The sequence below is a fragment of the Betta splendens genome, chromosome 17, assembly GCF_900634795.4.
Source record: "Betta splendens chromosome 17, fBetSpl5.4, whole genome shotgun sequence".
Lineage (NCBI taxonomy): Eukaryota > Metazoa > Chordata > Actinopteri > Anabantiformes > Osphronemidae > Betta > Betta splendens.
Window position 1 is genome coordinate 14,222,012 of NC_040897.2, and position 25,301 is coordinate 14,247,312.

General features: G+C 37.6%; 3 protein-coding genes across 6 annotated transcripts in view; 2 read left to right on the top strand and 1 right to left on the bottom strand.

Annotated features, from left to right (window-relative positions):
* si:ch211-106h4.4 (MAM and LDL-receptor class A domain-containing protein 2) overlaps positions 1-25,301 on the bottom strand; it is a 44,659-nt gene that overhangs the window by 18,795 nt on the left and 563 nt on the right. The window contains exon 1 of one of the 4 annotated variants that reach the window (XR_008693097.1): positions 5,496-6,025. Coding sequence is in view for 3 of the 4 variants with exons in the window: in XM_055503938.1 (XP_055359913.1) it covers positions 5,496-5,895 (400 nt within the window). In the remaining variant the exon portion in view is untranslated. Of the gene's footprint in view, positions 1-5,495; positions 6,037-25,301 lie in introns of those variants that run through there. The other 3 variants (XM_055503939.1, XM_055503938.1, XM_055503940.1) reach the window with 3 other exon arrangements.
* LOC114844853 (macrophage mannose receptor 1) lies at positions 330-11,585 on the top strand. Its single transcript, XM_029132509.3, has 31 exons — positions 330-507; positions 987-1,343; positions 1,588-1,758; positions 1,942-2,097; positions 2,402-2,512; positions 2,638-2,775; positions 2,869-3,045; positions 3,124-3,278; positions 3,370-3,483; positions 3,567-3,682; positions 3,789-3,937; positions 4,026-4,225; positions 4,344-4,459; positions 4,653-4,725; positions 4,806-4,959; positions 6,032-6,070; positions 6,499-6,662; positions 6,761-6,822; positions 7,129-7,229; positions 7,340-7,482; positions 7,607-7,709; positions 7,965-8,092; positions 8,215-8,259; positions 8,366-8,468; positions 8,784-9,016; positions 9,142-9,307; positions 9,682-9,846; positions 10,004-10,120; positions 10,381-10,536; positions 10,765-10,794; positions 10,932-11,585. Exons 1-31 carry the CDS (start codon positions 405-407, stop codon positions 11,177-11,179), a joined length of 4,293 nt encoding a protein of 1,430 aa, XP_028988342.1. The 5' UTR covers positions 330-404; the 3' UTR covers positions 11,180-11,585.
* On the top strand, positions 14,163-25,066 carry LOC114844919 (macrophage mannose receptor 1-like). Its single transcript, XM_029132611.2, has 33 exons — positions 14,163-14,321; positions 14,561-14,920; positions 15,184-15,354; positions 15,476-15,631; positions 16,111-16,221; positions 16,358-16,495; positions 16,609-16,788; positions 16,975-17,129; positions 17,311-17,424; positions 17,550-17,665; positions 17,765-17,913; positions 18,002-18,201; positions 18,367-18,494; positions 18,578-18,662; positions 18,791-18,956; positions 19,255-19,293; positions 19,496-19,659; positions 19,758-19,819; positions 19,981-20,081; positions 20,209-20,351; positions 21,158-21,260; positions 21,523-21,644; positions 21,728-21,766; positions 21,922-21,966; positions 22,047-22,073; positions 22,470-22,575; positions 22,731-22,963; positions 23,097-23,262; positions 23,378-23,548; positions 23,651-23,767; positions 23,951-24,109; positions 24,262-24,288; positions 24,377-25,066. Exons 1-33 carry the CDS (start codon positions 14,264-14,266, stop codon positions 24,640-24,642), a joined length of 4,377 nt encoding a protein of 1,458 aa, XP_028988444.1. The 5' UTR covers positions 14,163-14,263; the 3' UTR covers positions 24,643-25,066.

The window sequence follows — 25,301 nt, forward strand, 5'->3', positions numbered from 1 at the left end:
TCACTAGTAAATGTTACTTGTTAATGTACTCCATGAGTATCTCTAATATATTAGTTATAACTACCTTTTTTTCCCATTCTGTTTTCTGGCTCTTATATAAAGTGGTAACTAGTCAACCTATTGATGTTAAATCTGTGATTCTGACTTTGTAGTGCAGGACAGCATGTAAATCTGGAGACTTTTTCCTTTTGTGGAGTGTGACATCCGTGCAAGCAAGAAAGCGTGTGCACCCTACTTCCCTCATACCCTCCTCCTTTTACCAAGTTAGCAAAGTGTTGAAATGTGCCAACCTGAAACATGACACTTACTCAATGAAAGAAGAAAAAAAGGGACAGTCAGTAGTAATAAGATTCCGTCCTTCTCAGGGTCATGCTCATAAGTCTTCTGCTTGCAATGCATGGACAATGTCTGCTGCTTCAAGACTTATCAGAAGAATGCTGACCTCAGGGATAACTCTAGCAGCCTTGGTGCTTTTCATCCCAATGTCTCATTGTTCAATCGAACGAGGTACAGTAAGTTTTATTTAAATATTATGTATATGTTTGTGTATGTTTTTCTACAGGTGACTAATGTGAATGTTTCTCAGCTGTCAATGTTTATCTGATCAGAATTAACAATTCCTATGTTGCACTGCATATTTGTTCAATTAAATCTGAGTTTAAATCTAAATGAATAGTACTTATACAAGTAGACAGAAGGTATTAAAATAGTGTTTATGAGTCTTTTGATGCAACATATTTTCCTCAAATAGCAGTTTTCAGGGATAACAACTGAGACATGTGCAGGGCTTGATTGCATTTGTTGCTGTGTGAAAGGTATTGTATTCTAAGTATGTCCAGTCTGTCACAGTTGAACAGGAAACGAAAAAACAAAAAGGGTTTCAAAAGAGAAGTTGCAGGACAAAACAGACTAAGAGTCTGTTGTCCATAAAACTGAGCCAATTTAACTGTGTGCCATGATTTAACAATTTACATTTCTCTCTGCAGAGTCCCCGTTCACACTCATGAACAAGGCCACTGGTTTTTGTTTGCCGAAGAGAAGTAATCGCTGCCAGGATGTGCGTTGGACAACCAGTGACAGGCTTATGACCGTCTCATCCACAAAGTGCCTGGGAGCCCAGGGGAAAACCGTGGGGAGTGAGGTCAGCCTGTACGACTGTGACGAGAAGGCTTCCCTCCAGAAGTGGGAATGCCGGAATGGAACCCTCCTCGCACTCAAAGGCCAAGAGCTTTACATTGAGGTCAAAGCTGACAACACGATTGCTCTCTCCAAAACTATAGGACCAAATAACCACCTCACAATTAGTGGGACATCCAGTGGTGCTTGCACAAGAACATACAGAGGTAAAGTCTAACACGTCTGCTTTGAAGAGTAAACCACTGGAAACAATCAACTTAAAATGTCTCACTTCAGACACTGCTTGACCTCTAAGTCCCTACCGCTGCTTCTAACTACACATATTTAAGCAATGCCTAAAACATTTAGATGTGGTTTTCAATTAATTCATTGTATGTCTGAATTAAAAGCATTTGATAAAACAGCTGTAACTTAAAAATATGTGATGTCACTTTTTTCTCTCCTTTTTAGAATTTTTCACCATTCAGGGAAATGCATTTGGAAGGATCTGCATGTTTCCCTTCATGTACAAGGACCGGTGGTTTGGAGATTGCACAACATATGACTCCTCAACAAAGCGAGCTTGGTGTGCTGTCGAAACTAAATCTGAGCGTGAACTGTGGGGATACTGTCCAAGTTCTTGTGAGTACTACACTGAAATGTGAAGCTGACTGACCATGTACATATTATCGTGTATGCACCTTTCAGCGGGTTATTTCTTTTTGGAGCAGGCTTAGATGAGAGTTTTGTTAGTCTGATTAAAACATAAAAGAGGTGAAGACAATATTCAAATAGATCAGTAACTTTTCTATACATTTGTATCAGCCACTGAACACTGGGCGAAGAACACAGTAACAGGAGCGTATTACCAGCTCAACACGCAGTCATCCCTGACATGGGCCCAGGCTGAGAAGAGCTGCAAACAGCAGGCGGCCTCTCTGCTCAGTATCCACGATCTAAACGACCAGGCTTTCCTCTCAGGTACGGTGCCACCCGGTGGATGTCTGCTGGTAATAAGACATACACAGATTCTTCTGTTTGGTGTTTGAAGCTGGTGCCTTGCAAGGCACCTGCTGGCATCAGTGTGTGAATGCATGGGTAATCCTGGGAGGGTGTGAAATGAGCTATATAAATGTGGACCATACACCATTTAACTGTAAGAATTCCTCTGTGCTGGGGTTTGGTTTATCACACTGTTTTTCTGTGGTGTTGTTATTAAGGACGGGAAAAGAGGAACAATATCTTTTCTGTCTTTTTGTTGTTGTTTTCAATCAACCTAAAACAGCACTAATAGGAAAAGGGAGACAGAAACTCTGGATTGGTGTGGTACAGGATCCAGAACATGGCTGGAAGTGGTCTAATGGAAAACCTTTCCGATATTTGAAATGGAGTACCGGTAAGCTTTACCTCCAGTAACACAACAGTATGCAGATATTTTACGCCATGGTTCTAAAAAAAAGAAAAAAAACCCAAAACAGTTATTTCCACGAAGGTCCAGCTAAAGTCTTTATTTTATTTTAGGACACCCACTTCCAAATCCAGGATATAACTGTGCATTTCTTGACTCTGCTGGAGAGTACTCCTGGCAAAGTTCATCCTGCTCCAAAAAAACGGGCCACATTTGCTACAAAGATGGGGCTCCTCCAACTCCTCCACAAAGTAGACATCTACATTCTACTCTATCTTCATACTCCATCAAAGTATTGTAAGAGGTCTTTGCTGTATGTGACACAACCACACTTCTGTCATCAGTTGAGCAGGGGTTTTGTTCAACCCATTGGATTCCCTACAACGGCCACTGCTTTTACCTTCAACGAACTACCAAAACATGGTCTGATGCTGTAAAAGCTTGTCGCAAAGAACATGGGGACCTAGTGTCCATCCGCAATGTGGAGGACCAAGGTTTTGTCATCAGTCAGCTTGGATACGGTATGTGAGTGCCATAAACATGTTCATGCTGGTCTGCTTTTCACTTAACATACCTATGCCTCACTGTCCCCTCTGCAGGATCCAATGATGAGCTTTGGATTGGAATGAATGACAAGAGGACAGAGGGGCTGTTTGAATGGAGTGACCACTCTTACGTCAGCTTTACTAGTTGGGAGTCAGGGAGACCAGCTGTTGCTACTGATGATGAAGACTGCGTTCTCATTAGGGGACAGGTAAAAAGTATAAAATGGCTAAAATGGTTTTGGGTTATTACAAGTTTAGGAATGTATATGGTATTCATGTTTTACTGTGTTTTTCTGTCAGAATGGCAACTGGGCTGATCGTTCATGTGATGAGAAACATGGCTTCATCTGTATGAAGCAAGGTGAAACTGAACCCACTGAGTTGGAAGTAGATCTGGACATAGGCTGCAAGGCTGTGAGTGACATTTATATATATATATATATATATATGATGATGATGAATTGTAACTGATTTAAAGGATGCTCAAATTCCCACAGGGTTGGAAAAAACATGGTTCCTACTGCTACTTTGTAGGAACTGAATCAAAAACCTTTGATGAGGCTAAAGATGACTGCACGAATTCTAACTCTTACTTAGCTGATGTTTCAAATGGGTAAGAATATACCAAAGATGATGGTCATGTGATGTTAACTAACAACTCTGTGTGAATGTAGTGTGGGGTATTCAGTAACATGCTTGATCGTTCATTCAATTTCCAGGGTGGATAATGCATTCCTTGTCAGTTTGGTGGGCTTGAGACCAGAGAGATACTTCTGGCTTGGACTTTCAAACCAAAAAAACATTGATGAGTTTGTGTGGAGCAACACCAACCAAGTAAAGTTCACTCACTGGAATGCTGAAATGCCAGGTATGGAGAAATATGAAACATCTCAACATCAAAGGTAGATTAGATTGATCTGTAAGACTTGTATCTGCTTACACTTTCTCCTCACAAGGCTACCAACAGGGCTGCGTTGCCATGACAACGGGGATTCTGGCAGGACTGTGGGATGTGTTGCCCTGCACCAATAAGGAGAAATACATCTGCAAACACCAGGCAGAGGGGACAAGTGTGACCGTTCCACCTCCAACTCAAGCACCTCCAAAGTGTGCAGAGGGTTGGAACAGGGTGGGGATAAGAAACGTCTGCGCTAAGGTACAAAGTTTATGCAAATTAATTACATATAAATTATGGATGCTCAATCACACCTGAAGATGCAAAAAAAAAAAAAACTGTTGTCTGTCTTTAATCTAGCAAACTATTTGTCTGGAAGTTTTTTACAGGGCCTCGGGCAGATGAAAAGACCTGGTTTGAAGCCAGGGATTACTGCAGAGCCATTGGGGGAGATCTGCTCAGCATCCACAGCTCAACTGATCTCATAGTGGCACGGTATGACATGTTAAATACCACCTTAAATTAAAAGGTGAACATGGAAGTACTGAATTCAAAAGCCTTAAATTAAGTGTCACCCCAGTTAACAACTTGCACAGTCAAAATAGCTGTTTTAAAGCAAAGACACAAACTACAAAATTAGTGAACACTAATAGACTGATGAGCAAATTCTAACGATTTTATGCAACAGACATGGAAAAGCCTGGATTGGACTTCATGCTCCTGACCCAACCAATGGCTATGTGTGGAGTGATGGTACACAGGTTAGTTGTGGGTTTTGATAACTGATGTGCAAAATTGATTGCAAAATTCAGTAATTTAGTATTTTCCTTTGTTTCAACAGCTGAATTACCAACACTGGCAGGAAGGAGAACCAAACAACTTTAACAATGATGAATCTTGTGTTGAATTCAGAATGCATTACTCCGATGGGCCTGGTTCTTGGAATGATCTGAACTGCGAAAGTTTCAATGACTGGTTGTGTCAGATTCGAGCAGGTGATGTTAATACAATAGTGTACCAAATGTTTGTTTTAACCTCTTTTAATCCTCTTGATCCTGCCAGTATCATATGCGTATCTCAAAGATTAAGCCATGCAAATCTAAGTACACATGGGCATTTGTTACAGTGAAACTGCGCATGGCTCATTAAATCAGCTAAGGTTCCTAAGGAACCACTTATGGTTCCTCAGCTGCTGGGATGAGAATCAGTTTTTCCAAGTCTGAGGTTATGGTTCTTGCCTTTAAAAAGAGGTGGTTTGCTCTCTCCAGGTTGGAGGAGAGCTCCTGCCCCAAGTGAGGCTCCTCACTTGGGGCAGGAACTCCTCGTTCAAGAATCTTTGGGTCTTGTTCACAAGAGGGAAGGACGGGCCGGATCGGTGTGGTGGCTGCAGAAATGTGGTCGGTGTACCGGTGTATCGTGGCGAAGAGGGAACTGAGCCGAGAGGCGGAGCTCTTAATTTACCGCTCAATCTACGTTCCTACTTTAACCTATGGCCATGAGATTTGGGTCATGACCAAACCCTTACCCTAACCTTTAGAGATAGGGTCAGGAGCTCTGTCACCAGGGAGGAGCTCGGAGTAGAGTCGCTGCTCCTCCACATGAAGAGGAGCCAGCTGAAGTGGCTTAGGCATCTGGTTCGGATGCCTCCTAGACGTCTCCCTGGGGAGGTGTTCCGGGCATGTCCCACCGGTAGGAGGCCCCGAGGAAGACCCAGGACTCGCTGGAGAGACTACGTCTCTCGGCTGGCCTGGGAACGTCTTGGGGTCCCACCGGAAGAGCTGGAGGAAGTGCCCGGGGAGAGGGAAGTCTGGAACTCTTTGCTCAGACTGCTGCCCCCGCGACCTGGCCCAAGAGAAAGCATTTGAAAATGGATAGATGGACCTCATAATTCTACATTGGACATGAACAATCATTCCTGATTTAACAATCATTCTAGATTCAAAGCTTCCCACAAGACAAATTCTTTACATGTAACAACACATGTAGAGAAGTGTAGTGTGAGATTCATCTATGTGCTGTAGTAGCTTTCCTTTAAATAAAATCAAATTCTTTTGTTCTTTTTCATAGGAGTAACTCCAAAACCACCTCCAAATAATACTTTGCCAGGTAAGTTTACTCTTGGAAACAAGTAACTGCTGTAGCAGTTACTAAAATCACTGTACTGATAAATAGGTATCAGGTCTACTGAACTGGCTTTTCAGCAGACCTATGTAATTACAGTATCTATGTAATTTAATGAGTAGCTATGTTTTTCCTTATTAAAAATTAAAAAAAAAGAATCAAATGTTATGTTTAATACTATTTAATTGTACATCTTAGTTACAGTCCAGCCACTAATAAAGAAATAAATTTTGTTTGATAAAGTGATACATATTTAATACAGAACATAATAAACTAACAACTGTTAGCCATAAGTGTTTGACCCATAGCAATCTAAAACCATTTTTTATTTGTCACAAACATATTTTTTTTTAATTTACTTAATATTTAACAAATCTATTAAGATTTAACTTAACTATTTAACACCTTTGCAGAATATAACATCACTTCTGATGGTTGGCTTGAGTGGAGAGGGAGTCAGTATTATATTAGCAAAGCGTCCAAGGCTGCAGAGGACGCCCGTTACACCTGTCAGCAGAACCACGGTGACTTGGTATCTATTAGCAGTAAAGATGAAAATGTCTTCTTGTGGAAACAGGTAGGTGTTTATTGTTTTGTTAACCTTTTAAAAATTTGCACATGTTGAACATATAATCTCTTTCAGCTTCTTCATTAACTGTTAATAACTTTTCACAGGTTTCCAGAAGCTATGGGAACTATTATATAGGTATGTCAGTGGATCTTGATGGGTCATTTTGGTGAGTATCACTGAAACCATACAATGTAATACAGTGTTCGGTATATGAAGTAAAACACTATAAACACAGCAGCATAAAAATTAAAAACAAGTGATGCTAAGTAATTTTAAATACAGGGGAATTTTCTCACAAACTCAGCAAGTGACTGGAGTTGACTTTTAGAGATTGTTGCTATTGCTCTTTTTTACTTGTCATCATTTATCTATCTTGTTATAATTAAAAGCAAGATAGATAAAAATGTCTCAAGATGAGTGCTCAATTACATGATTCCAATTTATAACTGAATTTAACTGGATTTGCTTCAAGGTGGATGGACAGTTCTCCTGTTGGACTGCAAAGATGGGACGACAAACAACCTAATTCTAATGCCTTTGATGAGAACTGTGTTGTTATGAATTATCACATGGGTAAGTAAATAAATTATGTAAGGAACAAAGCAAATAAAACGGTTTTAAAGGATTTTACTATTAGCATTATTATGTTGCTGTGGCCTATTGTGTCTTTGCTATTCTACCAGGCTACTGGCGAACTACTAACTGCGGTCATGAACACTTATTTATGTGTAAACGAGGGGGCACACCAATCACAAACACCACCGCAGCCCCAACGGTTCCTCCCAAAGGTGGCTGTTCACCCAAATGGACAAAATTTGACTCCAAGGTCAGAAATCAGTGCCTGATTGGTCCTTCCAGACCACTTTCTCGCATAATTTGTGAGAGTGGAAGACTAGTGCTTGGTTAAACACAGACAAGAATGTAATCATCACATCATTTCTTGTCTACAGTGTTACAATATCAATTCCAACAAAGTGACATGGGATGATGCAAGAAGACAATGCATCAACCTCAGAGGCAATTTAGTCTCCATTCCCACAAGGCGCGTGCAAGGTTTGTTCCAGTGTTTGTTCATGAACCTTTAACAATGCTAATAAACACATACATTCAAGTGCAAAACAAAAATCAATTTAAAAAAAAGGTGAAAGCATTTAGTAAAACTTAAAGAAAACAAATCTAAAAAGTGCCACTTTCAAGTCATTTTCCCATTCATGGTACTACACACTTCCTCTTAAAAAGGTCTGCTAAAATGAAAAACGAAATATTGGATAATAGAAGCAACTTTATTTCTGTCATTGTTATTTACAGCATTTTTGACCACTAAAATGGCGGAAGCAGCCACTACGGATCTGTGGATTGGTTTAAATAGTTTAAATCAAGACAGCTTTTACTGGACTGATGGAAAACGAAGAAGCTACACCAACTGGGGTTATTCTGTAAGTACACAATAACAACAGCTGAGAATTTCAAATTAACCTTCAATTACAGTAAAGGGTAGTGAAACACATTTAAAATAGTAATAAAATATGTTGATTTAAACTCTGTATTTATGCATCAGAAAAATCAACGCCGCCAAGGAACCTTTTATCAGAGATGGAATGAGGTAACATTTCTAATAATCCAAAATAGTAAAATACATTTGAAACCATGTTTTATTATCATAATAAAATAATATTGAAGCGCTAATCCTTCCCTCTATCATTCACTAGGACGAGTGTGTGATAATGGCATCCAGTCCAAACTCTGGACTTGGTAAATGGTTGATAAAGTCTTGCAACAACACTAATGGTTTTATTTGTCATCGAGATCTTGGTGAGTTTATCTTTTTTTGGGGGGGTTGTAAAATTTAAGAAAAGAGGTCATTAAATGTAAATTCCCTTGTTTAACTGTTCTATACTAAAGCCTCAATCAGGAATTCAACGAGTGGAGAGATATGAGTTTGGTTTAGCAGTAATACCTATACAGCACATAAATATTGAGTAATATATTTAAGTACAAAACTACTCTGACCTCCGTGTTAATCTCCTTATCTTATTGTCTAGCCAGAGCATCTCTGAATGCAGGTACTTCATCTTAGGTTGACAGACCACCTTTGTATGTAACCATTTAATTGTTTGTTCTTAACAGACCCAAATATAAAGGCTCAACCAGAAACAACAATTCCTACCATCTATGTACCCCTTGGAAATGAAAGTATTAAGATTGTTACTGAAAATATGACATGGAACGATGCCAACAAACGCTGCAAAGGTGAACAGGCCAATCTTGCCAGCCTAAGGAATGAGTGGACAAAGGCCTATATTGAGCTGCAGGTTATGAATCTTAAGGCTCCTGTGTGGATTGGACTGAACAAAGAGCAGGTACAGTACTAATTCCGTAGCTTTTCAGGAGAAGTATTATATTGTAACACACAAAAAACACACTACACTTTATGTGTGTGTATACAAAATACAATAATTAAAAAAACAACCACTTTTGATTTCAGACTGAAGGATATTTTAGATATACCGATGGCTGGCACCTGCACTTCACTAACTGGGCTATAGGTGAACCAACAAAGGACAGGCCTTGTGTGTATATAGATAGTGAAGGACAGTGGAGGACTGCTTTCTGCAATGAGAGCCTCAACAGCGTTTGCATGCAGTCTACAGGTAGGATCATGAGCCATTAATCACACTCTATAACATTCAACATGTGGGATATTCACCAACTTGTCCTGGGTACAACAATTCATTAGCTAATGATTTTCAAAAGAGACAGTTTTCAACTAGGCAGCACGTGTGCACATCAAGAATATATTCCGTGCTATGCTGCAGTACCACAGGGAAATTGTTATGAAATGAATTTTGTGATGCCTGCCACTGTCCTATTTAAAGCAATCTTGTTACTTAGTGGTAATATATGTCTATATTGCTAATTCAATGGTACTTCTGAGCCCCACATAGCAACATTCAAGCACAGCAACTGACAATTTCTCTCAATTACTTATTTCAGCAAACTTTTTTATTGTCTGTGTCTTTAACAGATATAGCACCCACAGAGTCAACAGTCTATCCTGGAGCTTGCCCCGAAGACACAAATGAAGATTACCACCAGAGTTATTCTTGGTTCCCATTTCAGGGTTCTTGTTACTTGTTTGTCACAGAGGAAATTGAATGGGCAGATGCAGCGAGCAGCTGTGTCAGACATGGTAAGAGACACTGCATCCACAGGAAACGTTATCTTAATCTTTGGAGAATGCAGATCATGTATGTGGCTGGTGTGTAAATTACTGATGTCAAAATTATTAGACTAGCAACTAGTGATGTACGTTTGGTAACTCTAACAATCATGCTGTTGGTGGGCAGGTGGAATTCTTGCCAGCATTGAAGATCCTTCTGAGCAACAGTTCATCAAGGAAAGCATAGCAAAATTTCAAGATGTCCACACCTCCTTCTGGGTCGGCCTGTATAAAACTCATAAAGGTATTAAGTTATAATAAAAGTGAAGGAAACAGAATAATAAAAACAAGAGAGGTGAAATAAAACAGTGAAACAAGTTTACTCTTTAATTCATCACTTTTTATTATTTTGATGCTCATATTTTGTTTACTGTCCTTACTCCCCATTTACTAGAACAGCTTGATAGGTCCAGCACAACAGGCAACGTAGAGCTACTTATCAGAGCCAAACTATAAATAAGAGAATAACAATTAATTAACTGTGAGATTTGTATGGCTCCACAGGGACATGGAGCTGGCTGGACAAAACGGTGATGGACTACACCAACTGGGGTTCAGATGAGCCTCATTCTGACTATGGCGAAATTGCAACTATAGATGGATTATGGAAATCAGGGCGTCGTTGGCATGATAGAGCATACATCTGTGAAACACCCAAAGGTCGTTCATTATGTAGTAATAACGTCATATTATGTTTGTCAAATTATTTGAAAGCCATACTATTTATAAAACTTCAAAATCTTCTGAAATTTTTACGAAAAGTTAGACATTCCAATTTTTTAAATAATTTTCAATTTAAACTTACTTAATTAAGCACAAATTTTCCACTACAATATTATTTTTGATTGGTCTCATTACTGACGTTGTGTTTCTTTTCTTTTACACCAGTGATATCCACAGCTGAAGAAACAAAAACTGGTAAGTTATATATTTGACCACATTAAAATTAATGTGAACAATTTAAAACAAGCTAGAGTAAAGATAAAAGGCTAAAAATCAAATCAATTAGATTTAGAATCTTAAAGCTTTGTCTCATAATTGATATTTCTGTGCAGAACCTCATGGGGGTCCGGATCATCGCCGTCGTGCCCACACAACTTTGGTAGTTGTACTTGTGATTATTATCACGTCTACACTGATAGCTGCTGCATTCTTCTTCTACAAGAGGTCGCCTGGTTCATTACCCACCTTTGACAATCCACTCTACTTGGACAGTCAACGTTCCCAGCCCGATGTGGTAGACACCAACAAACTGATAGAGAATGCAGAAGTAGAACACCCTGAGCCTATTATAACTCTGTGACCTACAAAATAACAAAATCTTTTGGTTTGTACAATATACTACAACCAGACTATGTCTTGATGCTTCATTTGTGTTTTTGCTTTGTTTTTGTTTGTTGTGGTAAACTCTATATTCAGTTTATTTAATAGGTCACTTAATATGAGTTTCAATTGAGTTGGTTAAGTCCAGCTTTATGGAACAGAACAATTCAGGCTCCAGGATGTCTCAAAGGGAATGATTAGTATTTGAGTGTTTTTTATCTATAAATATGTAACTGATACAGCCCATACCCACTAGATGGTGTTCACTGCTTAGACTGAAATGTGTAAAAATCTCACTGTCACTGTTAATTAAATGAGCTTTAAACTTCGCACTGAACAATAAATGTTTACATTTGTTTTTTCATATTAAATAAAATACAACAAGATCAGGCCTTCCTAGTATTGCTCCTTTCTGCTGCTGTGACCAATGTACTGTAAATCATAAACATTGTTACATGCTGGTTAAAATATTAACATTGTAATAGTGTGTAATGTGCAATATGAAGCAAGATCTAAATCAAGTAGTTGACTATAAATAAGAAAATACCACTTGGAAGTGGAGCTAAGCTAGGTTAACCAAAAAAGCTAAAGCTACTGTTAATAAAGGTGCCTGCATATACAAAATCCACTTTTTGGGCATTCTGGTACATTTCTATGGCTCTCTGCTGCACGTTAACACACTGGATGTGCTAGAAGTGCACTAGCTACAGTACTTGTTTATTAAATTTTGTTACTTTTGTTACCAGCCCCGTCTAAGCACAATTTTTGTCGTAGCTCCACAGCTTACTACGTCAACCCTTGTTTTTGGCGTTAACAGGCCGCTAGCGTGCCGTTAGCATGCTGTTAGTTGTTAGCTTCAGGCAAACAACAATAGGCTGGATGCTGTGACCTACACGCTTCTGCAAAGAAGTGTGGCAATCAAGTCTCAGAGAGAATACATGTGTCCCATACTCTGCACTGCACAGCTTCTGTTCATCTCAGGGGCAGAGGATAACACCCACAGATACACAGCTCTTGTCTTTTATGGCTGTCCATGTTACAAAGTATAGACGTAGAAGTAAGTTTTATTTACCACACCAACTGTCACTCCCACACAAGACACCTACACTCATGGTGCTGCACATAAACACAATAAACACTACATTCCATGTTACACATGAAGCAGACATTAACACCTATACAAACCATTCATAAACTCAATTACCTACTGTACACATATATATATATATATATAATCAAGTAAAACCTCATGCTAGTTTTACCCATAATTCATAGCAAACTCAGGGCCGCTACAGTACTGTTAGTGCCTTGATAATTCACATACTACACATATACTGTATTAAATATGAATCAGTTACTCATTAATAGAACTAGATAAAGATTGTAAATTATTCACCTAACAAAATGTTGGTTTAATAAAATGTGCTGTCATAGGCAAAAGCAACTTTTCCATCTGTAAGTAATCTCAGAATCTGATGTTGAAATTGCTCAACCTTTTTAAAAGAAATACATTTGTTCTGACAAATCATCTGCCGACCGTTAGACATTTAAGGCATCACGACTGTTCTCATTGTTGGCTTTACTGACTCAGAGAGGCCATTTCCTTCTTTCTTTCTCTCAACACTCTTAAAGTACATTTAACAATATAATTTACCGTTAACCAACATATCAATTAATAAATTAAGGAACGCGGAGGAGGTAAAAGCAAATACATTACAAGTAGAAAGCGAACTTCTATAATGTATAAGCCCCTTGAATCTCATTTCAACATGCTGTTTATATGTATTTATGTATGTGCCAAGATAATAAATTTAACAATATTGGAAACAATGTTGTAAAACAAACAATAAAAAACACATTTACATACTTTGGCAGAAGTAAAGTAATAAGTTAAAGTGTATATGGCAATATACAACAAAACTAAAGCTCTGACACTGGTCTCTAGAAGTGTTAACTAAGCCTAGTCTGTCTGAAAGTAGAAAGTAAAAAGACCAACCAATTCTGCTAATCCCAGAATGCTGCACTTTTATTAAGGTTAAAACTGTGATCTACAGTACAGATTAAGTACTTCTGTGTTGTCCAATATTTAGCAGTTCTGCACGGTAAAAACTTGCAAGTACAAAAGTATTTCCTTTTTGGAAAGAAAACATACAAATATCTGAGTTTGGATTTACTACTCTGTGTATTAGATTTCTGAAATATCTACTATGCGCACAGATTTAAAATTAACACTTGGCTTTTATATTGCGGTTTTATTTTTTTGATGTCAATATTCCATTGATATATTGGAATGTATTTTACTCGAATTCTACACCAGAAAAGATGTTGTTTCCATGAATGTTTACTGGTGTTAGAAAAGAAATCCCACGAAATACTGCAGAACTCTGGTGACTGACATTTCCCTTGCTGAAACATAAAAACACACCGTCAGCATAATGATAGCTTCCTTGTTGCGCACATTGTGCAATAAGTTGCTGAAGTGAAGTTGAAATTTCCAACAGTCAACTGTGATGTTCCCAAGACTATGTGTAACTCAATGTGGATAAATTAACGGCATGAATGAGTCATGTAACCCAGACAGATATAAATTTTAAACTTTTTTAGAGTTAAGATATAATAAAATAATAATAATATTGTCAACACTCATGACATAAAAGAGTGAAAAATACAAAAACAAAAATCTGAGATTTTGTCTTCTGCTGATTGGCGCTATTTAAAATGCCACTTTCTGCAGCACGATTTTACTACTAGGACTTCCTGTTTATTATGCAATGACACACATCGTTATGAGTAATGTGCATAAAGACAATGAGTTTGACAGTGAAACAGGGTGTTGATGTGTTAATGTTGTTCCAATAAAAACAAGTCTGTTCTTCTTTGTTCATCTGAAGTAAAACGTTAGGGTAGGAAGTAAAGAAAAAAAAAATCAGACAAATGAAAAGTCATGACAGTGTGACGAGACAGGATGTGGCCATATTAAGTCTGACTTTCGACAATCAATCACACAACCCTGTGAGAAACGCATGGATAAAAGCTTCTGCTCTTACAAAAAAACCCAACAAGGATGCATTGTACAATATTCCTGGTTCTGGTCCAGACATTACTATGTGTGGCTACAGATGGTACAGTATTCCAGCTTTTCATTTCACATGAGCTTTATTTAAAAGTGGGTCTATATACCCCTTTGCTCAGTAATACATTTTTTAACTTTTTAAATGGTGCAAATTTGAGATTGTAGTTTGTGAATTAAATGTTTAGTCAGTTAACAATTGCAAAAATATAAATATTATAATATATATATGTTATTTTGTCTATAGAATATTAAATTTACAACAACTTTATAGTATTAATTTTTCTACAGACTCACCTTTTCAACTTAATAACAAAGCTACTGGCTTTTGTTTGGTGAAAACAAATAATCAGTGCAATGAGATACGCTGGACAACTGGTGACCGCCTTCTGGTACCGCAGAGCACTCGCAAGTGTCTGGGAGTACAAGGAAAAAGTGTGGGGAGTGAAATCAGCCTTTACGACTGCGACGAAAATAGTGAACTCCAAAAGTGGGAATGCAAGAATGAAACAGTTCTTGCTCTCAAAGGCCAAGAACTTTACATTGAGCTCAATGCTGACAACACAGCAGTTCTCTCTAAAACATTAGGACCCAACAACCACCTCACCATTTCAGGGACATCCAAAGGAGCTTGCACAAGAACATTCAGAGGTTTGCAATGCTGTTTTGAAGGATTTCTAACACATTATATAATAGCTATTGTCATAAATGTTCAGGTAGAAAACTTAAGAATACAGGTAAAATTGTTCAGAAGACAAACTTGTTTACCCACTACTATGTATCCATGCTTTTCACTCAAAATGTCTCTACTTGTAATAGTTTTATAAACTTTCATGTCAAGATATTGGTGCACTTCTTCCTTCATGTAGAGGCACAGAGGGTCTGCAACTAATCTTTGGTATCACTTTCTTTAGAATTGTTTAGCATTGGTGGAAATGCTGCTGGGCTCCCCTGCATGTTTCCATTCATGTACAAAGACCAGTGGTACTCGGACTGCACTACATTTGACACTGCAGACCAGCAGCTTTGGTGTGCAGTTGAAACTAAATATGAGAATGAACGATGGGGATACTGCCCAACTGCTTGTGAGTAGAGTATGAGTAATAGCTGCAGACTAATGTATATTCAAATACACAACTTTAGGTTAGAGGTAAAAGGTTTCACGAAAGGAGTCAAATATTATCATTTTGTATCTTCATTTAATAGCTAGATATACCTGGAATAATCACCCAATAACTGGAGCATACTACCAGCTCAATAGACAGGCAGCTCTGACTTGGCCCCAGGCTGAAGTCAGCTGCAAACAGCAGGGTGCCTCACTGCTCAGTATCACTGATCCTAATGAGCAGGCTTATGTCACAGGTAAGGCAATACTGAGTGCCTTATAAAAGGCAGAGTGTATTGTATCTGTATATCTGTGCAATTCTTGTATTCACTTATGTTTCTACATTGTAAGATTTGTGAGTGTTTAAGAATTGCTTTGGTAATGTACATTTGTTTTGTACGTTTGCTTTAATATACTTAAATTCTTTCAAAAGACGGCTTTCACTTTTTTAGTATTTAGAAACTGTGGTAATGACTAACTTGCTCTTCTGCTGACAACTTTATTGTGACATAATTGTGAAATCTCTCAAATTTTGCAGTTATAAATGTAGTTGTTATTACATGAGGAACAAATACAGAGAAGTAACAAGTATGTCACAAAATGATTTTTAAACTCTCTTTAATACATACTGAGCCAGTAAAAACAACATTATGTTGCAAAAATGCTGTTCAGGAACTTTCTACTGTATATAGGAAAAGACTCATTGGACATTTTTGTTTTCTCCTGCTCCCAAAAGCAATCCTGGGTGAAGGGGGCAGTAAGCTTTGGATTGGGCTAATTGTTGATCCAGAACATGGCTGGAAGTGGACTAACGGGAGGCCTTACCGTTACATAAAATGGGACTCTGGTAAGTTTTACCTTCTCTTCTATGAAGTTACTAAATGTTGTGTGCAAATCTAAATAATAATCAACAACTGAAGTTTATCTGGGAATTGATATGAGCTGTCTGTAAAACATATAACAGAGGTGTGGTCTTGTTTTAGGACACCCACTTCCCAGTCCAGGATACACTTGTGCAATTCTTGATCCCGCTACACGGTACTCCTGGCAAAGTTTATCTTGTACTAAGAAACTGGGCTACATCTGCTACAGTAAAAGTGCAGAAGAAACTCCTACCCAAGGTAAAGGAAACGTTAAATTGACAAATGTTAGCCTATTCCATTTCAGGCAACCTCTTTTTCTTGTGCACTATAAATTCACAAATCAGCTCTAACTTATTTTTGTCCACAATCAGCTGCCGAGACTGGTTTTTGCTCACAAGCCTGGATTCCATACAATGGTCACTGCTTCCACCTTAATCGTACTCAGAAAACATGGCCCGAAGCTCAGAGACAATGCCGTGATGAAGGAGGGGAACTTGTCAGCATGCGCAACTTGGAAGATCAAAGCTTTGTCATCTCTCAACTTGGATATGGTACTGTATTAGGCTCTCAAGTATTCCTTCTATTTTTTTCTCAATACTGTTAAATATTTGGGCGTATTAACCTGCAGGGGGAAAGGAGCTGCAATCACATGTATTTACATAATTAACATCATCTACTAAATTAACATATTTCAGCCAAATACTTTCTATAAAAATAATATCTGTTTATGTTTGCAGAATCCACTGATGAGCTTTGGATTGGCCTGAATGACAGGAAGACAGAGGGGCTGTTTGACTGGAGTGACCATGCAACTGTCAGCTTTACTAGTTGGGAGTATGGCAAACCAGCTGTTGCCACTAATACAAAAGACTGTGTTCTTATCAGGGGAAAAGTAAGAACAATCATAGGGACACTGGTCACATATTACTGGTTTGGTTAGGAAAATAACATGCTATGTATACAGTATACATTTACTTAGATGTGCTTTCTAGCATACCCATTCACTTATTGCAATACAAAAAATAATCTTTCATCAGTAATTCACTTATTACCTACTACTTACTTTGTTATAGAATGGAAACTGGGCCGATGATACATGTGAAAGTAAACATGGCTTCATTTGTATGAAAATGAGTGCCTTAACGCCCTCTGGAGAAGAAGTGGAGCAGGATCCGGACTGCAAGACAGTGTGTTGAGTTTATTTACAGTATCTGTATCCACTGTAGCATCAAAGAACACATGCTTCATCATCACACAATCTGATGATCTATGCTAAAAGACAAAGCATCTCCTTGTTCTTTCAACAATCCAGGGCTGGAGGAAACATGGGTCATACTGCTACTTCATTGGGACAAACAAAAAAACCTTTGATGAAGCTAAAGATGACTGCGAGGTTTCAAATTCCTACTTAGCTGATGTTTCAACTGGGTAAATACCCTTTGGTAAATTAAAACAAAGGATGACATGGATGTAAGCTTGTGCTAAATTATTTACCAAAATTTCTGTAATCCTATAAAATATTTCCAGGGTGGATAACGCATTTCTTGTCAGCTTGGTGGGCTTGAGACCAGAGAAATACTTCTGGATTGGACTTTCAAACCAGAAAAACATTAATGAATTTGTGTGGACCAACACAGACAAAGTAAGGTTCACTCACTGGAACGCTGAAATGCCAGGTATGAAGAAATCTCAAGTGCTTCTATCATAAATATTGCTGAAGGTTGCTCTTCTAATGACAATGAATTTTTCCATCAATGATGCAAGGTCACCAACAGGGCTGTGTTGCCATGAAGACTGGAATTTATGCTGGCCTCTGGGATGTGCTGCCGTGCACCAATAAGGAGAAATACATCTGTAAGCATAAGGCAGAAGGGGCCGTTTTAACCCCTGCTCCACCCACTAACAACCCTCCCAAGTGTGCAGATGGCTGGACAAAGTTGCCATCTAGAAACTCCTGCTTTAAGGTAGAGCACAAAACCACAGTTTGGAGTCTGCCTGAACTACTATCTGAGTTATACAGTACACCTACATTACTCCTTCAGCTAATAGAAAGATAAAAAAACTATTTAACATTTAAATGCTACAATACAGCTTGACATAAATTGAAAATTCCCTTGTATGTGCTCAAGGAGTTTATAGGGCAACCTTTTAAACAAAGGACCTGGTTTGAGGCTAAAGATTACTGCGTGGCAATTGGAGGCGACCTGATCAGTATCCACAGTGCTTTGGATGAAGAGCTACTACAGAATAAACCAAGGTATGACCCCTAAAGCCCTCAGCACTCATTTGCAAATATACTACTCACATTAATGTACAGAATGTTATTTTTTTTAATACAAGTTATAGCTATCGGTCAAACACAGTCTGGATTGGACTAAGTGCCCCTGACCCAGGCGCCGGATATGTATGGAGTGATGGATCCCCAGTGAGTCAAAGGTTTTTTCTTCAATAGTAATTATTATTTTAGACTTAGACTTAATGAGACTTAATGAGACTTAGACTTAATGAAATAATCTATTAGAACACTTTATTTTTTTGTTTGCTTTGTTGCAGCTTCATTTTCAAAACTGGCAGACTGATGAGCCAAATAATAAAAATAATGTGGAATCATGTACTGAAATGGAAGTACGCGGAAGTAGGATGACATATGAACAAAGTGGATCCTGGAATGACATTCATTGTGAGGTGTACCATGGATGGATATGTCAGATTAATGCTGGTAAACGGATTTGGTTGCTTTTGTAGGAAAATCGTTAAATAAGAAAGGAAATATAACATAAACAAGTCTTTACTTTTACAGTCCAAGCACATTACTCAGCTCAAAATTTAGAGAAATAAAGTATGTGAAGAAACAAAAGAACTGCCAAGATACTTCTAGATATTAGCAAAAATGGCTACACAATGGACAGTAGTGTTGGCTACAGTGTGTGAATAAACATAAATAGAGTTTAATGGGGAAATACTACTTCAATTCTGAATTCATATCTTTGAATTAATAAATCATTTTCGGTTTATAGGAGTTACTCCAAAACCAGCCCCAGGCGACGTCACTCCTGGTAAGACGTCCATGTCAAAAACGTCAGAAATGAACATTCAGTATGATCTGTCTTTGCCATTACACTGTTATGGCAAGAAGGGGACAATACAATAAAATTCAATGGGTTGTTGTACTGCTGTTAGGTGATCTCTAGTATCAACCATGATAAAGAATAAAAAACAATAATGAAGATATATGCCACATTTCTAACATACTTTCAGACTATAACACAACCTCAGACGGGTGGCTAGAATGGAATGGGGCCCAGTACTATATTAACAGTGCTTCTATGGCTATGGAGGATGCTCGACGCTACTGTCAACAGAGGCATGGGGACTTGGTAACTATCCACAGTGAAGCTGAAAATGTCTTCTTATGGAAACAGGTAAAAGATTATATTCATACTGCATAGTACTAAAAATTACTTTTTTAAAAAAAGTACTAAAGTAGTTTTTTTCAACAAGTGTCTCAATCTGTGTGTAGGTATCCAAAAATCATGGTCTTTACTGGTTAGGTCTGAATGTAGATCTTGATGGATCAAGTGGGTGAGTATGAAATAAGTAACACGTGCTGGACTAAATGCAAAATATTTCAAACTTGACTGTAGCAGTAATAGTAGTAATTTTCTATGTTGCTTACTCAACCTTGAGTGCACAATTAAATGAATGCATCTGGAGTAAAGCTGCTTTTCTTGTGTTTCAACAAGGTGGATGAATGGTGATCCAGTGGTATTTGAAAGATGGGATGAAAATCAACCCGATTTCAAGCACAATGATGAGAATTGTGCTGCCATGACAAATTTTATGGGTGTGTATTTTACGGTAAAATAACCTACAAACATATGCTTTAGTTTAATGAAATTAGTAAGGATTTTATAAGTAAACAAAAATGTGTGTATTTTTCTTTAATTGCAATTTCGTATATTGATTCACAGGGTTTTGGCATGATTATAATTGTGGCTTTGATCACAAATCTATTTGTAAACGCACTAACTCACCACCTGTCAACGCCACTGTAGTGCCAACAGTTTTACCCACAGGCAACTGTCCAGAGACGTGGAAAAAATTTAACTCAAAGGTCAGAGGTGACAATACACTCACTAATTATTTTAATACAGTATTTGTTTGCAGTAGTGGTGGGTCATGGTGGTGTACCGTTTAGATTTGGTCTAGATTTATGGTAGTTTATCAGAATCAAAATTCAAATGCAAGTGCATTTGTCAACTGGGAATTCAATGTGTAATAGCGCCATTCCATTTGAAAATGAGTTTTGCTTTGGGCAATTTAATATTAAAATTCAATTGTGTACGTCAAGACACTTTGAGTCAGTGGTGGCACAACACCAGTGACCCAGTGGCACACAGGCCTGTCAGACGGCGGGGGAATAATGTTATTTCTATTTTCTTTGTCAAAAGACTCAGCAGCCTGTCGGCAGCTAAGATGCCAGCTTCACCGTTCTGTCTGTTTGCTGAAGTGGCAATTGTGGATTCTGATTGGTTAGGATTGTTTAACCTTGGCCATGAAAAAGCAGTTAGGGATAGGTGCACCAGGGGTCCTGCCTTGATGGAGGACTGACAGTTTGAATGATGGTATGATTTTGACATATCTTATGTCTAATATTCATAGATCATTGACGGATTATGGCTGTCTGCTGTTGCATTTGAATAAGGACACCCCTAAGCCATGACAAAATTAAATTGAATAAATACATTTTATATATTTATATATTTTAATTCACTAACAATATTGCATATTGAACTGCCAATTGACACATGCCTTCAGCCTTCAAAATGATCACAGCTTTAGGATACAATAGTTTAGGATACTAACAAAGCTACCAATCACTTTAAGAATCCACAAAGCTAAAAAACGTTTGTTGTATAGTGTTACAGCATTATTACAGAGAAGGAGACATGGGAAGGAGCCAGATCACAATGCAAAGCAAAAGGAGGAAATCTGGTCTCAATTCTCTCAAGACATGAACAAGGTTGGTTTTATGGTTCATTTATTCTAATAGTCTTTTAAAAAAATGTACATTTATACGAGATGTTGAAACAGCTGCTTGTGTAAGAAACATGTAAAAAACCTCCTTTAAAGCTTGAGGATTTGTGGTGAAATTACAAAGTTGACATGACAATGTTTTATCAGCACTTGTGTTTAGTTTTTGTCAGACACGCAAGAAAATCTAGAGACAAAAGTAGAGACAGACTCCAAATATTCATGGACATTTTTATGCTTTACGCTTTTAGTATTTCTGGCTATGGAAATGGCCAAAGCGCCTACCACAGACCTGTGGATTGGTGCACATAACAAACATGGTAAATTTGTCTGGACGGATGGGCGACGAATGTCATACACAAACTGGGGTTCTGTAAGCAAACACCATTTCTGATGTACTATGTACTTCACATAAAAATGTTTTTGTTTTACGGCTAAAAAAAATTACTTTCACAGTATCGCAATACAATTAGAAGAATACATGATCTTTACTGGGTAAGTTTAATCTTTATCGTTGTTTCGGAAATCGGTCAAATTTAGGGTGGCAGCCAATAATTTTTCTGTCAATGCTGTCTAATCTTGTGGTATTATTGCATTTATGATAAAAATTTAATGCTAAAAATTTCTGTCATGCTGACTTTCCCCTGCAGAATCCTCATGTCCGTTATCACATGATTGACATGGACTATGAGGAGGTAACTCATTCATCACTATGCAATTTGCAATGCAATTTTCTTCCGTTTTAATTAAAAAACCTTTTCATTATTTTTTGCAGCGGCACTTCATCTACTCGTTTGAAGAGGTAATACTTTTGATACAATGTGCTGTAATGAAGAGTCCAGTATTTATAGACGATCAGACAAACAACATGTTGAGGCTACTATCTAAGCCATTATTAGGAATCTGTACTGTAGTGGACTGGAGTCAGGAGATAGAGATGTCTTTGTTACCTACCTAATAAATAAATAAATATATACATTTTTTTTATTTTCTGGACCTTGACTGCTAAGAATCTGAAGTGTTTTTTATATATATATTATATATATTATTATTTATAACCCTCAGCAACTTAACATGGAAACGTGACTTTTTAGAGCTGCCTTATCTAAATCTAAATATAGCCATCTAATGGCATGAGACTATTACAGTTCAGAACATCATATTTTGCTCTCGCTCTCTCCCTCTTTCTGTGCTACAGAATCGGTGTGTTTCAATGACTACTGATACTAAAATTGGTATTGGGAAGTGGGTAAAAAGGTCCTCCTGCAATGATACTTGTGGATATGTCTGCCTTCAAAATCTAGGTGAGATTTTTGACACCACAAAAGTATTGAGCAGGCAATCCTACTGCTTTGTTAGTCTGTATTAGCATCATTATTTTTCTACATCCTTTTTTTGTCCACCTTGACTCTTTCCAGAAGAGCAAAAACACATTTGTCTAATTTCTCGCCCTACACAGTGCCATCAGAACATATGTCCCCTGATCCAACAATTCCTACAGGATATGTTAAAATTTTTAATGACTCTATGAAGCTTGTTACGGAAAAAATGAACTGGGATGCAGCAAACAAATACTGTAAAGATGATGGGGCCGGCTTGGCTAGCCTTCGAAATGAATGGACAAAAACGTACATTGAACTAATGGCTTTGAATCTTCAAGCTCCTCTGTGGATTGGACTCAACAAAAAACTGGTACTCTACACGGCACAGCAATTTGTATAAAGCAAATTGTATCATCTAGAAAAGTTAAAAAAACAGTAAAAGTAATATGATTGTGCTCTTGGTTATTTATGCTGAATGCTGTTTGTTAAATCTATTTTTCCAGACTGGTGGATATTTTAGATATATTGACGGTTGGCATATGTCCCTTTCTAACTGGGGAGCAACGGAACCAAGGACAGACCGACCTTGTGTGTACATGGATGTGGATGGAACCTGGAAGACTGCTTACTGCAGTGAGAACAAAACAACCGTTTGCATGAAGTCCACAGGTACAGTAGGATCTTTAATGATTAACACAAGCTACACATTAATTATCGTTCAGCAGTATTCTTTTGTGTTATTTATTACCATCACACTTCATCAAAAAGTTTCTGTCATTCACAGATGTAGCACCAACAGAGCCAAGCAGTTATCCGGGATATTGCCCTGAAGATCCAGAAACATCTCGATATAATCGCCACAAATCAACATGGCTATCATTTAGGGGAAACTGCTACCTTTTTATTACAGACACAGTTTCTTGGTCTCATGCATCTACTAGCTGTGTACAACATGGTAAGAATCTGAGGTCATTTTTAATTCATCACCTGCTTTGACCAATCAAACAATCTTCCCGTTGTTTTGCTGTTTAATCTGTTCACTCATTTGATTGCAAAGGTGCAAGTCTTGCCAGTATTGAAGATCCCTTTGAGCAAAGTTTTATTGAAAGAAATATAAAAACATTTGAAGACAGTCAGAGCTCCTTCTGGACTGGCTTGTATAAAACTCACTCAGGTATGATTACACTGTATTTGTACCAGTGTATTATACAGTGTATACACATGTATGAAAAAACTTGACAAACAAACAACCAATAAATAAATAAGTCTCTTAGTTTCTAGAAAAAAGGAACTTTAACATTAGGCCAAAGTTGTATATTCTTTATAAAACAATATAAATTATGTCTATTTTCCTAAGGCAAATGGCAATGGTTGGATAAAACAGTCATCGACTACAGTAACTGGGAAAATGGTATATCTGGTCAAGGTGATTACGGCATGATTAAATCTTCAAATGGAAAATGGAGGTCAGGTACCCGGTGGTCCGAGAAACCATATATCTGCAAAACACCCAAAGGTGAGACCATCACAGATTTGTTTACAAGCACTAATTTCAGTTTTATGGACTTTAGACTTAAAGACGAGGCACTATAAGTGTTTATATGAAAGTAATGCAAGGCCAACATCTTGATAAAAAGGTAATTGTGACCATGTTTGTCTTATTTCTAGTCCCAGGCACATATGAAACAACAACTGGTAAGAAACCTTCCGTCTTTTAATTATTTGACTAGTTGTTGTGACTGAGTTCTTGTAACTGATCACTATCGGTGTTAAATCTGTACAGAAAAACCTAGAGTGGAACTTCAACCCGGTCGCCATCACATCATTTTGTCAGCTGTGATGGCGACTCTGCTGACTGTCATTGGCATAGCCATACTTTTATTCATCTTTAAGAAGTCTGGTCACCACCTAACCATCTCTGAAAAGTTCAATACTTTTGACAACCCACTCTTCTTCAACAATGAACGAGCCCGGCCTGATCTGGTGGACACCAATAAGCTGGTAGCAAATGACGAGGAGGAGAACTCTGGGTCTGTTATCACAGTGTAATATATCAGCAGAAGCTTGCAAGATCAGTAATTTCATTTTACGTTGTGTTGTAAATGAGTTTCAGTGACTCTGACATAAAATGGTCTTAATAAACACAATTACTGCAATATTTGACCTCCTTAGATTGCGAATGAGAAAGTGTTGATGAAACTATTGGTTTATTGAAATGCTTAGCTTTGCATAAGTTTACCAATAAATAAAAAATAATAATTTAAATAGATTTTCAATAGATTTTTAGTTTAAGATTTTATTTAGTTTTATTTTTTTCTAATCAACCACTTCTATCAAATATTGTACTTTACTGGTCATTGTTATTCAGTGTTTGTCTGGCAAAGTAAACAGTGACTATTGATTTTTCTGCTCCATTTAAAAGGGATATGGAATGTATTGTATACTGAGATCCAATAAAACGACTGGAAAGATATACCTTAATGCTCAGTGTTTTTCTATTTTAAGTGAGTGTAACATATATCCTGACCTATAATGAATATTAATAATTGTGAATAAATATTTCAGTGTGATAGTTAACGAATTAATGAGCAAAATGAAAAGAAACGAATCTGTTCCAGGCATCAGCGTTAAAGTCAAGTTCAGTAATGAACCATCCACAATGAATCTGAACTGACGCATAGACAACTTAATTTCTACCTACACGTATA

Bases quoted from the DNA above. Each gene is read 5' to 3' on its own strand.
- LOC114844853 (XM_029132509.3), top strand. From the start codon at position 405: ATGTCTGCTGCTTCAAGACTTATCAGAAGAATGCTGACCTCAGGGATA. The intron at 3,938-4,025 runs GTATGGAGAAAT...TCTCCTCACAAG, and splicing joins CTGGAATGCTGAAATGCCAG to GCTACCAACAGGGCTGCGTT. The intron at 6,071-6,498 runs GTAAGTTTACTC...ACACCTTTGCAG, and splicing joins TCCAAATAATACTTTGCCAG to AATATAACATCACTTCTGAT.
- LOC114844919 (XM_029132611.2), top strand. From the start codon at position 14,264: ATGCATTGTACAATATTCCTGGTTCTGGTCCAGACATTACTATGTGTG. The intron at 18,957-19,254 runs GTAAACGGATTT...TTCGGTTTATAG, and splicing joins GATATGTCAGATTAATGCTG to GAGTTACTCCAAAACCAGCC. The intron at 21,767-21,921 runs GTAAGTTTAATC...TTTCCCCTGCAG, and splicing joins GAATACATGATCTTTACTGG to AATCCTCATGTCCGTTATCA.